The sequence below is a fragment of the Equus quagga genome, chromosome 4 (assembly GCF_021613505.1).
Source record: "Equus quagga isolate Etosha38 chromosome 4, UCLA_HA_Equagga_1.0, whole genome shotgun sequence".
NCBI classification, from domain to species: Eukaryota; Metazoa; Chordata; class Mammalia; order Perissodactyla; family Equidae; genus Equus; species Equus quagga.
Genome location: NC_060270.1, coordinates 70,842,809 through 70,855,609, shown reverse-complemented (window position 1 = coordinate 70,855,609; position 12,801 = coordinate 70,842,809). Strand labels below are relative to the sequence as shown.

At 36.5% G+C, this 12,801-nt stretch overlaps 1 protein-coding gene across 4 annotated transcripts in view; it reads right to left on the bottom strand.

The window, feature by feature from the left end:
• Nucleotides 1-12,801, bottom strand: part of PTPN4 (protein tyrosine phosphatase non-receptor type 4) — a 210,180-nt gene that overhangs the window by 151,435 nt on the left and 45,944 nt on the right. For 3 of the 4 annotated variants that reach the window (XM_046658299.1, XM_046658300.1, XM_046658301.1), the window contains exon 2: nt 12,412-12,566. In XM_046658299.1, coding sequence (XP_046514255.1) covers nt 12,412-12,549 — 138 coding nt within the window. In that variant the 5' untranslated portion in view covers nt 12,550-12,566. Of the gene's footprint in view, nt 1-12,411; nt 12,567-12,801 lie in introns of those variants that run through there. The other variant, XM_046658302.1, reaches the window with a different exon arrangement.

The window sequence follows — 12,801 nt, the reverse complement described above, 5'->3', positions numbered from 1 at the left end:
AATGTAAAAACACCTACTGCAAGGCACATAGTAGTACAAATGCCCAGAAGGAGAGATAAAGAAAGAATACTCAGGGAAGCAAGAAAAAAGAAGAGAATAACCTACAAAGGAGCTCCTCTCAGACTTTCAGCAGATTTCTCTACAGAAACCTTACAAGTTAGGAGAGAATGGAGTGACATATTCAAAGCTTTAAATGATAAAAATCTTCAGCCAAGAATATTCTATCCAACAAGAATTTCCTTCAGATATGAGGGAGAAATTAAATCTTTTCCAGATAAACAAAAGTTCAGGGAATTTGTAACTAACAGCCCTCTACTACAAGAAATCCTCAAGAAGGCTCTCATACCTGAAAAAAGAAAAAAGGGAGAAAGGGGTCACAAACCACAGACTAGGGAGGCCGATGGATAGAACCAGAACAGGATAGCAAATATTCAACTATAGCATTAGGGTAAAAATAAGGAAACTACCAAAACAAGGACGATCTTATCACTCTAACTACAAATTCATAACACGAGTTGGAATAAGAAATGAAAATAATTATTTAGGAGGCCAAGAGCAAAGGGTGTAAATCAGTACAGGCCAAGTAAGTAAGAGACCACCAGAGAATAGACTATATTATACACAAGATTCTAAATACAAACTTCAGGGTAGACACTAAACTAAAAAACAGAACAGACTCACAAAACATAAATAAGGAAAAATCTAAGAAACTCAGCATAAGAAATTGCAGTATTAAATGGGTAGGCGAAAGCACAGAGGAAAAGAAACACAGGAAAACATGATAATGAGTGACAGATTGACAGCATTAAGTCCACATGCATCAATAATCACTCTCAATGTAAACGGATTGAAGTCTCCAATAAAAAGACACAGAGTGGCAAAATGGATTAAAGAACAAGATCCAACAATTTGTTGCCTCCAGGAAACACACCTCAGCCCCAAGGACAAACACAGGCTCAGAGTGAAGGGGTGGAGGACAATACTTCAAGCTAATAGCAAGGAAAAAAAGGCAGGTGTTGCAATTCTCATATCAGACCAAGTGGATTTCAAGATAAGACAGGTAAAGAGAGACACAGAGGGACAATATATAATGATCAAAGGGACACTTCATCAAGAAGAAATAATGCTTATAAATATCTATGCACCCAACACAGGAGCACCAAGATTCATAAAGCAACTATTAACAGACCTAAAGGAAGATGTTAAAAACAACACAATAATAGAAGGGGACCTAAGCACCCTACTCACATCAATTGACAGATCATCCAGACAGAAAATCAACAAGGAAATAGTGGAGCTAAATGAAAAACTAAAACAATTGGACTTAATAGACATATATAGATCACTTCACCCTAAAAGAGCTGAATACACATTCTTCTCAAGTGCACATGGAACATTCTCAAGGATAGACCATATGTTGGGAAACAAGGCAAGCCTCTACAAATTTAAAAAATTGAAATAATAACAAGCATCTTCTCTGATCATAATGCTATAAGGCTAGAAATTAATTACAAGAAAGAAGCTGAGAAAGGCACAAAGATGTGGAGACTAAACAACACACTACTGAACAAGCAATGGATCATTGAAGAAATTAAAGAAGAAATCAAAAAATACCTGGAAACAAATGAAAATGATAAGATGCCACACCAACTCATATGGGATACAGCAAAAGCTGTATTAAGAGGAAAATTCATCACAATACAGGCACATCTTAACAAACAAGAAAAATCCCAAATAAGCAATCTTAAACTACACCTAACTGAACTAGAGAAAAAAGAACAAATAAAGCCGAAAGTCAGTAGGAGAGAAATAATAAAAATCAGAGCAGAAATAAATACTGTTGAAACGAAAAAGGCAGTAGAAAGGATCAATGAAACAAAGAGCCGGTTTTTTGAGAAGATAAATAAAACTGACAAACCCCTAGCCAGACTTACAAAGAAAAAAAGGGAGAAAGCTCAAATAAACAAAATCAGAAATGAAAGAGGAGAAATAACAATAGACTCTGCAGAAATACAAGGGATTATAAGAGAATACTACAAAAAACTATATGCCAACAGAATGGATAACCTAGAGGAAATGGATAAATTCTTGGACTCCTACAATCTCCCAAAGCTCACTCAAGAAGAGGTAGACAATTTGAACAGACCAATCACAAGGAAAGAGATTGAAACAGCAATCAAAAACATCCCAAAGAATAAAACCCCAGGACCAGATGGCTTTCCTGAGGAATTCTACCAAACTTTCAGAGAGGATATAATACCTATCCTTTTCAAGCTATTCCAAAATATTAGGGAAGATGGAACACTTCCTAACACATTCTATGAGGCCAACATCACGCTGATACCAAAACCTGACAAGCACACCATGAAGAAAGAGAACTACAGGCCAATATCACTGATGAACATAGATGCAAAAATTCTAAACAAAATTTTGGCAACCAGAATTCAGCAATTCATCAAAAGAATCATACATCAGGATCAGGTGGGATTCATACCAGGGACACAGGGATGGTTCAACATCCGCAAATCAATCAACGTGATACACCACATCAACAAACTGAGGAATAAAAACCACATGATCATCTCAATAGATGCAGAGAAGGCATTTGACAAGATCCAACAGCCATTTATGATAAAAACTCTGAACAAAATGGGCATAGAAGGAAACTACCTCAACATAATAAAGGCCATATACGACAAACCCATAGCCAACATCATACTCAATGGGCAAAAACTGAACCCCATCCTCCTGAAAACAGGAACGAGACAAGGATGCCCTCTATCACCACTCTTATTTAACATAGTACTGGAGGTCCTGGCCAGAGCAATCAGGCAAGAAAAAGGAATAAAAGGAATCCAAATAGGGAGGGAAGAAGTGAACATATGAGGAATTTAAAACTATGGACCAAGAACAGTTTAGTGGATACCAGGGGAAAGGTGGGGTGGGGGGTGGGCACAAAGGGTGAAGGGGCGCACCTACAACACAAATGACAAACATTAATGTACAACTGAAATTTCACAAGATTGTAACCTATCATTAATTCAATAAAAAAAAATACTAGCAAATTGAATTCAAGAATACATTAAAAAGATTATATACCATGCTCAAGTGGGATTTATTCCAGGGATATAAGGATGGTTAAACAGCACAAAATCAATCAATGTGACACACCATATTAACAAATTGAAGGACAGTAATTATATGATCATCTTAGATGCAGAAAAAGCATGTGACAAAATTCAACACACATTTATAATAAAAACTCTCAACAAAGTAGGTATAGAAGGAATATACCTCAACATAATAAAGACCATATATGATAAACCCACAGCTGACATCATACTCAATGGTGAAAAGCTGACAGCTTTTTCTCTAAGATCAGGAACAAGGCAAGGATGCCCATTTGTGCCACTTTTATTCAACACAGTACAAGTTCTAGCCAGAGCAATTAGGCAAGAAAAGGAAATAAAAGGCACCCAAGTTCAAAAGGAAGAAGTAAAACTGTCACTATTTGCAGATGACATGATATTATATATAGAAAACCCTGAAGACTCCACCAAAAAACTGTCAGAACTAATAAATGATCAGAAAAGGTGAGAATAAGGCATGAGGGTGACATTTGGAAGGAAAATGGCTGAAAATTCATGTAGGGAGCAGTTATATCCCTCAGTTCCCAATTCCGTCCATCAGAGCAAATGACTGTATACCTCCCTTGAAGTATTCCAAGGTAAACTGAAGTGGTTTCAAACCTAGGGACACCAGGCATACAGGGGAATAGAAGAGTGTCATAATGGGAACCAGTGGATTTTGTGAATAATCTACATGAACTTCCAAAACAGGATGATGGTGAAGAGTGAGTCTAGTGGAACACCAAGTATACAGAGCAACCAATCCAAAAGGCAGCACATAAGAATGTACTTAGAGATTTTTCTAAGGAGATGCATTTGATAGAATATGTGTTATGAAGAATATATTGAGAAGATTCAGACTATTATTAAAGAGTTTGAGGTAATTAATAATATATATAGGAAACTAAGCAAAAAAAAAAAGGGCGAGAGAAAGAGGGAAAGGGGGAAAGACAATTACCAACTCTGTGAAAATCAACAAGTTTGGCACAAAAGAAAATAGCAACTATAATGTGCTATGTGGCTTAGCTGTGAACATGCACACATACACAATAACGTACACGTTGAATACTAATATAAACACATTACATAAGTCAATTATATTGATAGGATGAGGATTGGGGGTTAGTTAGATGTGAAAGAGAACTAAATTCTCAACTTTTTAAGTGAGAAATCAGTAGACAATTCCTAAAACTGAAAAATTAAGTAGTAGCAACAGAAATATGGTATTTAGAGATATATAGGCAAATACCAAATGATTCTACAAAAAGAATTAAGTTAGTTGTTCCTAGGGAAGTGCAGTCAGGGCAGGTGCAGAAAACTGCTGCTATTCTGTAATACACTTTGTATTACAGGTAGAACTATTTGACTCTTTAAATACACATATAATTTGAAAAGATAAAAACTAAAAAACTACAGAAAGAAAACAAAGTATATTTTTAAAAAGAGGCAATGAAAATTCTAGAAAGAGCAAAATATAATCATAGTACAGTAATTGGCTCAGCAGTGAATTAACTTGCATAATCAGATAATTTTCATAATCACGAAAAGGTAAACAATGACACCAATTAAGGCAGAAACTAATTACCTATGCCATATCCATTTTCTCTCATTTCCTTAAAATAAAACTCCACTGTTGTTTGGGGTAGTAACAAGAATATCTAAAATATCCTGCCTTGCATCCCAAATGAGAGCATGTGACTAAACTTTAGCCAATAAGACATAGCCGAAAGCTGCAGGACAGAACTTCCAAGCAAAGTTCCTTAAGATTGGGAAAGAAAACTAGCATGTGCCGTTTTTGCTTCTCCATTCTCCCCAACCACCTGCCTGAAAAAACTGACATGATTGCTAGAGCTCTAAAAGCTATCTTGGATCATGAAGTGATCTTATCAACAACCACGCTCTCAGGAGAGTGAAGGACAAACAAGGAGCCTGGTTCCCTGATGACTGTGGAGCTGTTATCCCATTCCTGGACTGTCAATCTCTACAATTCTTTCATGTGAGAGAAAAATGAACCTTAGCTCATTCAAGTGACTGTTATTTCCCGTTTCTTTTACTAGAAGCCAAATATAATTCTGATAGAAGATAGAAAGTTAAATAGTAGAGAGACAGATAGATTTAACTAAAAATTATGACATAAAAATTTTAGCAGGGGGAGTGAGGGTACAAAATGAACTAAGAATATCAAATCCTTTCTTGCATAATAGGAAGTCAACAGATAATGTCCAAAACAGAAAATATAAACCAACATAGAAAAAAGAAAAGAGTGGGAGCATTTCATTAAGCTTTCATCATATGCTTCGTGATTTTGCTTTTTAAAACTATTTAAAATTGTACATTATTACTTAGACAAAAACTAAGAACCAAAATATTAAGTACTGAATAATTTAATCTGCCACCACAAAAATGTAGCACTAATGTATAGTGAAGAAATAACCTTTTTCAAAGAGGCGTCTAGCCTTTGCCTTGGGCTACTGGAGGTGATCTATAGGCCCCTAGAATGTCCTACCTGATAGGAGTGTCCTGTTTGCCTGAGGGCTTTGGTCCCTGGACAGTCTAACAATGTGATTTATGATGGGGGCTTTGGGCCACATCACATCAGTTCTGATCTCCAGGGGAAGTGGAGACTCAGGGTATTAGCCTGACCTCTGGGAGAGAATAGAGATCAGGTCAGTCACACAGGGAGCATGTGATCAAGTCCCAGTAAAAAGGTTGGACACGAAAAGCTCAGGGGAACATCCCTGGTTGGAAACACTGGGCATACTGTCACACACAGTGGCCCAGAGGAGGTAATGTCATCCATGACTCCATGGTGAGAAGACTAGAAGTTCTCTGTTTAGACTCCTCCTTGACTCAGCCCAATGCATCTCCTCCCTTGGCTGATTTTAATCTGTATCCTTTCCCTAGAATAAACTGTAATCGTGAGTATAACAGCTTTTGATCAGTTCTGTGAGTCCTTCTAACAAATTAGCAAAACTCAGGGTGGCTTTAGGAATCTCTCAAACTTCAACTGGTGTCAGAAGTGAGGGCAGTCTGGTGGACACTGTGCCCTCTCAACTCTGCGCTTTGGCCAACTCCGGGTAACTAAAGAGGAAGGAGAGGAAAGAAGATAAAGAAAGAGGGCAAAAAGGATGTTACATTTCTAGATCACCTACTAGAATCCCTACTGAGTGTTTTATATACATTCATTTAATCCTGACAACCCTAATATAACAGATGATATTATTTCCACTTTATATATAAGGAAATTACATGTAAAGGTCAAGTAGTGGAACAGTGCCATAGAGCAAGTGCTTAGCAGGTCCAGGACACAAATCTAGCTTTTTGGATTCCAAGGCTCATGTACTTCTCACTACATTATGCTGCCTCCCTAAACCACAATGCTTCCCATATCAGTTATTCATGGAGTGCTTAGAGTCTTAATTTTGACATCACTATATGCTTAAATGTTCTGTCTGTGATAGTCTAATACCTAGAATCCAGGACCTGATCTATGAAGTTCTTTGTAAAACTAGCACAGTTCCCACTCCAATTATTCTTGACGAAGGAAAATAAAAGTCACTTCACAGTAATTCAAAGTTAAGTGATACAAAAAAAACATAGTGAATTCAAAGTTATAAATTAACTTAGTACTAAAATTAAGTACCTATTGAATTTATTAAGTGCTTATCTACCTCCAGACTTCTTTAACATGGGAAAAAAAGTTAACTGCAAAAGAAACAGGAAAAAATACAAACTCTGAAGTTTATTACAAACAAATCAAAGGAAGCATCAAAAAGAAATTCCTGCACATTCAGAAAAATGTTTGTCATAACAATATTACTAATCCCTCATGCATTACAGCTGTTGCTTTTCTTTGTGGAAACTAAACAAATTGCTTTATTAAAAATTATATGAGGAATTCAAAAGGTGAATAGACAAGTAAGAGTCATAAAACCAGTCACTGAGAAAAACATTTAAGAGGAAGACATACTACTGTACTGCATTTCCAAATAGGAGCAAAAAAGAGTTCTGGGATAAGTAAAGATTTTTAAAAGTAATAAGTAAAGATTTTTAAAAGTAATTTTCTATATGTGCACATGCAAAGCATGTATACATACAAGACCACAGTTGTCTTACTTTAGACTTTTGGAAGCACATTTATTTTAAGTCTTATTATCAAAAAGGTTGTGAAATAAATAAGGGCAAAGACTCAAATAAGGCTAAATGGATGCTACCTTTAAATACAAAACCAAATTTGAAATATATAAATACTGAACTATCTCATTTGAGTTAGGAATAACATTCTAAATGGGTACAAAGATAAGAAGTAATTTCCTTTCTAGAGTATTGTGATCAGCAGAGTCCAACTACCAAACCAAAATCAGCCTCTGGGCAGAGGGTCACCCTGGGCACCAGGGCTTCCTCCAGGAGATTCTTGGGTCCATAGGAGACTCAGAACAAAGAATTACCCGGATGAGGAGGACTGGCAGTGGGGCATCAGAAAGTGAATCACGGAGCTTATGTGATAACAACTGTATTTCTTTCTGTGGTCACCCAACACCATTCCAATGAACACTGAATGCCTGTTCGCAAGTTTTGGCAGGGAAACAGCTATGTCATATATCCCTTCCCAAAGAAAAGGTTGTTTCTATCTAAGAAGGTATTCACCTTCAGGAGAGACACACATAGAGTAAGAGAAAGTAGGCCCGAAGCTAACCACCTAGTTTCATCAAATCAACCATGGCAATTTGTTGTGTGTCTAGTGGCCTAGACAGACAGCCCTTATATTCAGTACAATACAAAAAGCCAGTATGATGGCAAAGATACTTAAATGATTATTCTCTCAAAGAATACGAAACACGTCATAAGGCAGCGCATTACCAGTCCTGTGTTCCATGCACACTATGAATATGGTAGTTAAGAGATGAACACTGTGGGGGGCTGGCCCAGTGGCACAATGATTAAGTTTGGACACCCTGCTTCAGCAGCCCAGGGTTTGCTGGTTGAGATTCTGGGTGCAGACCTAACACACCGCTCATCCGTGCTGTGGTGGCATCCCACACAGAAGGACTAGAAGGATTTACAACTAGGATATACAACTATGTACTGGGACTTTGCGGAGGGGGGGGAAGGAAAATTGGCAACAGATGTTAGCTTCAGGCCAATCTTCCTCACCAAAAAAAAAAAATGATAGAAAGAGGGAGAGAGATACAAATTGTGGGCTAAAATATTTATGAATTATTTTTAAGATGCTGGATATGTAAACAACAAACACAAAATTGTTACATAATTAAGTGTTAAGAATTGATCAGTCAAGGCAAGTTTCTCTGATATACATATAAAATAAATATATAAAACCCAGAAACCCAGAAAAACAATCCGAATGATACAAAAGGCAGACAGTAAAAATTAAACCTCCCTCTCATCTCTGACCTCTAATATGTCAGCTACCCTTCAAGTAGCAAGGGAGACAGTGCTCGAAGGACATTCCTAGGTACAGATGAAGGCAGGACACAGGTGTATGATATGAAGAGGTCAGGGTAAGATGCCTGCAATCACTAGGGGGACATATTGGCAGACTGTACTCTCCCAAAAAGTCCATAGCAGTATTTTGGATCTCACATGATCTTTTAGAACCTTTCCACTTTCCACCAAGAGACAGTCTATTTCCGTTTGATCCTGAGTATGACTTTGTCATAGCCTTGACAAATAGAATACGGTGGAGGTCACATTATATGACTCCCAAGGACAGATCAGAAAAGGCAACAGGTCTACAGCCTAGCTCCCTCTCTCTCTAAGAATGCTCACCTTTGGAATGCAGCCACCGTGCCGTGAGGAAGTCCAGGGCAGCACACAGAGAGGTCACATATGGGTGTTTAAGCCCCAGCTAAGGTCTCAGGTAACAGTCATATGAGTGAATAAGCTTTTAAATGATTCTAGCCTCCAGCCTTTGACTCTTCCCACTGAGGCCCAACACATGGAGCAGATACAAGCCATCCCTATGTGAATTCCTGACTCAAAGGATCCCTGAAGACAATAAACATGCCACTAAGTTTTGGGGTAGTTTCTTATGCAGTGCTTACAGTTGGAACAGGCTGGTTCTCCCCAACTCTTCCTTATCACAGAAGCTACTGCTAAACAGTTGTACTGTTTAGTGCTGTACTGTAAAATTAAAGCCAAAAAATTAGGAAAAAAATCCTCAAAGGTTGGTGAAATCAATCCATGTAGCATGGATACTATACATTTTAAAGTACTTAATGGAAACATGTTTTTGGTGAATTGATGATGAATTCCAGGCATGAGGAAGACAACACACTCCACAGGCTGGCTACAGTGAAATAAATGGCTGTGCCAAAGCCACAGTGAAAAGAGAACTGGAAACCGAAGCATCACCAATGGACTTATCTCACTCCTATGTCCACAAAAAAAGAGAAAGAGAAAGAAGCACTAGTGAAGTTATATCAACTCCTTCATTACATCATTTCCTCTCAGGAAAATACACAGAAAAGGCTTTGATGAGATGAATACCAGATGGGGGAGAAAAAAAAAAGCAGACTCTAGCAACAACGAATATTTCATCTGTGGTACAGAAAGCTTTTAGGGGAAGCAATGACTCCAACAGCTAAGACTTTACAAATCACTGCTTGGTAATATCCAGAGGAAACTGAGCGGTTCTCCTTCCCAGTGAACAGAGAGATGCTGGGGAACCTAGCAGCCGCCCACAATGGGGACTATTGAGACTTAATGAACATAAGACAACAAACATCAGAGGATCAAACTCCCCTATTGGTTTGCAAGCTATCACATACCACTGCAAAGGTTGTCAACTGCATAACTGTGGAGCCATTCACATAGATTAAAATATGCAGCATCTACACAAAAGTACAAGGCAACTTGGACATTCGGAATGACTTGGGTCCAACCACCCTGGGGAATAAATATGTGGCACTTCCAACAGTCAATCTCTCATACTATACCTCTTAAGTAAGTTTTCTGATGACCTGAAGTAATGGGAGAGAAAGTTTCTAGTATCATAGTACTTATTATTCTAGTAATATGCTCAACTCTATTAGAACTGATATTTAAATATATATATAAATACAAACATACATTAAAAATATATTAAATATATGTCTTTCTAAAAGAGTAATTAGATAGCACATTGATTACAACATACTATTATCAACTCAAGTGCCAACAGGAGAATTATGCTTAGATGGGAAACACAGAAAATCCTTCTACAATATTTTGAAACAAACACAGAACTGTAAGTTAAAATGAAAACTAAATATTAACTAATATTAAGTTAAAACAAGAATTATTAAGTTTAACCCCTCCCAAAAAGCATCCTAATGAGTAACAGGAAAAAAGGCCTATTTTTCTTATATCAATTCTCTAATTCATTAGAGTTTCCATTAACTAGAAATTTTTATGAAGCAGAATTCCCTTCATTGAATATTACCTCTGCTTGACAACCTATGCTCCAACTATCTATTAATAGATGACAGAAAACAAAAGAACTAAAATTCTAACTTTCTTAAAAAGCACATTAGTTGGGTATGTTAGATAATATCCTTAAAGGTACTACTCTGCAGCCCCTTTTCCAATGTGAAGTGACTTCGAATTGGGATAAAAAAGATAAATTAGTGATCCTGCTATACAGTAATACATATAGAAAATTTTAAGCTGAAGAAACTGGCAAATAAAGATTAATATTTCATTTTTTCCAGCTTTATTAAGATATAATTGAAATATAATACTGCATAAGTTTAAGGTGTACAACATGATGATTTGATACATGGATATACTGTGAGACGATTATCACAATAAGGTTAGCTAGCACACCCATCACCTCACATGATTACCTTTTTGTATGTGTGGTGAGAACATTTAAGATTTATTCTCTTAGTAACTTTCAAGTATATTATACAGTATTGTTGACTGCAGTCAACACGGTGTACATTAGATCCCCAGAATTTATCTGTCTTATAACTGGAAGTTTGTACCCTTTGATCAGTATCTCTCCATTTTCCTCACTCCCCAGATCCTGGCAACCACCATTCTATTCTCTGTTTCTATGAGTTCAGCTTTTTTAGATTCCACATATGAATGAAATCATACAATATTTGTCTTTTCTCTGTCTGATTTATTTCAGTTAGCATAATGCTAAGGTCCATCTATGCTGTCACAAATGGCAGGACTTCAGAAGATTAATAATTATATTACTTAAAGATTTCAAAGTATAGAAATACCCAGGAAACACAGCAGAAACAGATGCAGGTGTTATCCTGGAGAGTAGAAAGAAGGAATGAGGAATTCCAGTTTGAATATGGGCCCTGTGTTAGATACTATTATTTTCATAATGTTGAAATTTTGGATATGACAATGCTACTGTGGTAACTCATGAGATTCTTAGGCTGCTGAAGTAACTTACATGAGATTTATACCACTTACTTTCAGAAGGTTCAGAAACAACACACAGAGAGAAAAAGCAAGTTAAAGCAAATGTGTAAAATGGTAGCAACACGTCAATCTAGGTAAAAGGTATGTGGGTATTCATTTTGCTATTCTTTCACCTTTTCTATAGATTTGAAATTTTTTAAATAGAACAGAGGAATGCACCCTTGTATATCTCAAGACGTGTACAGGAATGTTCACGGCAATATTACTGATAAGAGCCCAAAGTAGAAACAATCCAAATATACACCAACAGTAAACTGAACAGGTAAATGGTGATAAACAAACAGATACGTAAATTGTGGTACAGTCATACAAAGAGTACTATACAGCAATGAAAATGAAACAACTATTATTAACATACTACGTGGGTAAAACTCACAAATAATGTTGAGCAAACAAAGTTAGACACTAACAGGATGAACAAATATTTGTTGAATAAATATTTCAGACAAGATTCAGGTAAAATCAGGGCTGTCATTTAGCTCTATTTGGCAAAAGTTTTATTCACAGACAGTAAGTACAAGTAAGAGTACAATGGAAATGTATAAATTATTTAGGAAAACAAATTCCTTTCAAGCATCTCCAAGCACATTTATAAAAAACACCCATATACTACTACTGATCTGTACCACTAGTCATAATGCACTGCTAGTTTGTCAACGTTTTAAAAGATCCAGTTTGAATTAGAACTTGTACTTCACAGTTAAAAACCTGTACTAGAAAGACTTTCTTCATTGAAAAAGGCTTTTCAAATTGTACTACAATTAAACAACTTTAGTTTTAAAATATAATCTAAATTCAGACATAACCAGAAATTATTTTTTTAAAGACATAAAATACTTACATTAACTTTGAAAGCTTGTACAGTGTTATCCAGAAGAAGAATGTTGCAAACCACCTCTGTGTGCTGTCTGTCTCGGGCCAACTCGGATGCTCGTACATTGTAGGTTCTGCCAGCAGGCAATCGGAAACGTGAGGTCATTACTGTCCACACGAGGTCTAAGTAGGAAAAAGAGATTGACTAAATAAAAAGACAGCTGAAGATAGAAGGTAGTTTAGAACACAAAAGTTACTATATATTTTTCAACCAACGCTTAAGTAAAAAGCAGTTACAAATTTTGAAACACCTGGATAAGGATTCGTAGGTATAAAAGAAAGATATCATATACAGTTCATCATCTAAACTAAAATCACAAACTGCCTGGAAGAGGAGCTTTATTTATTTTGAACCGTT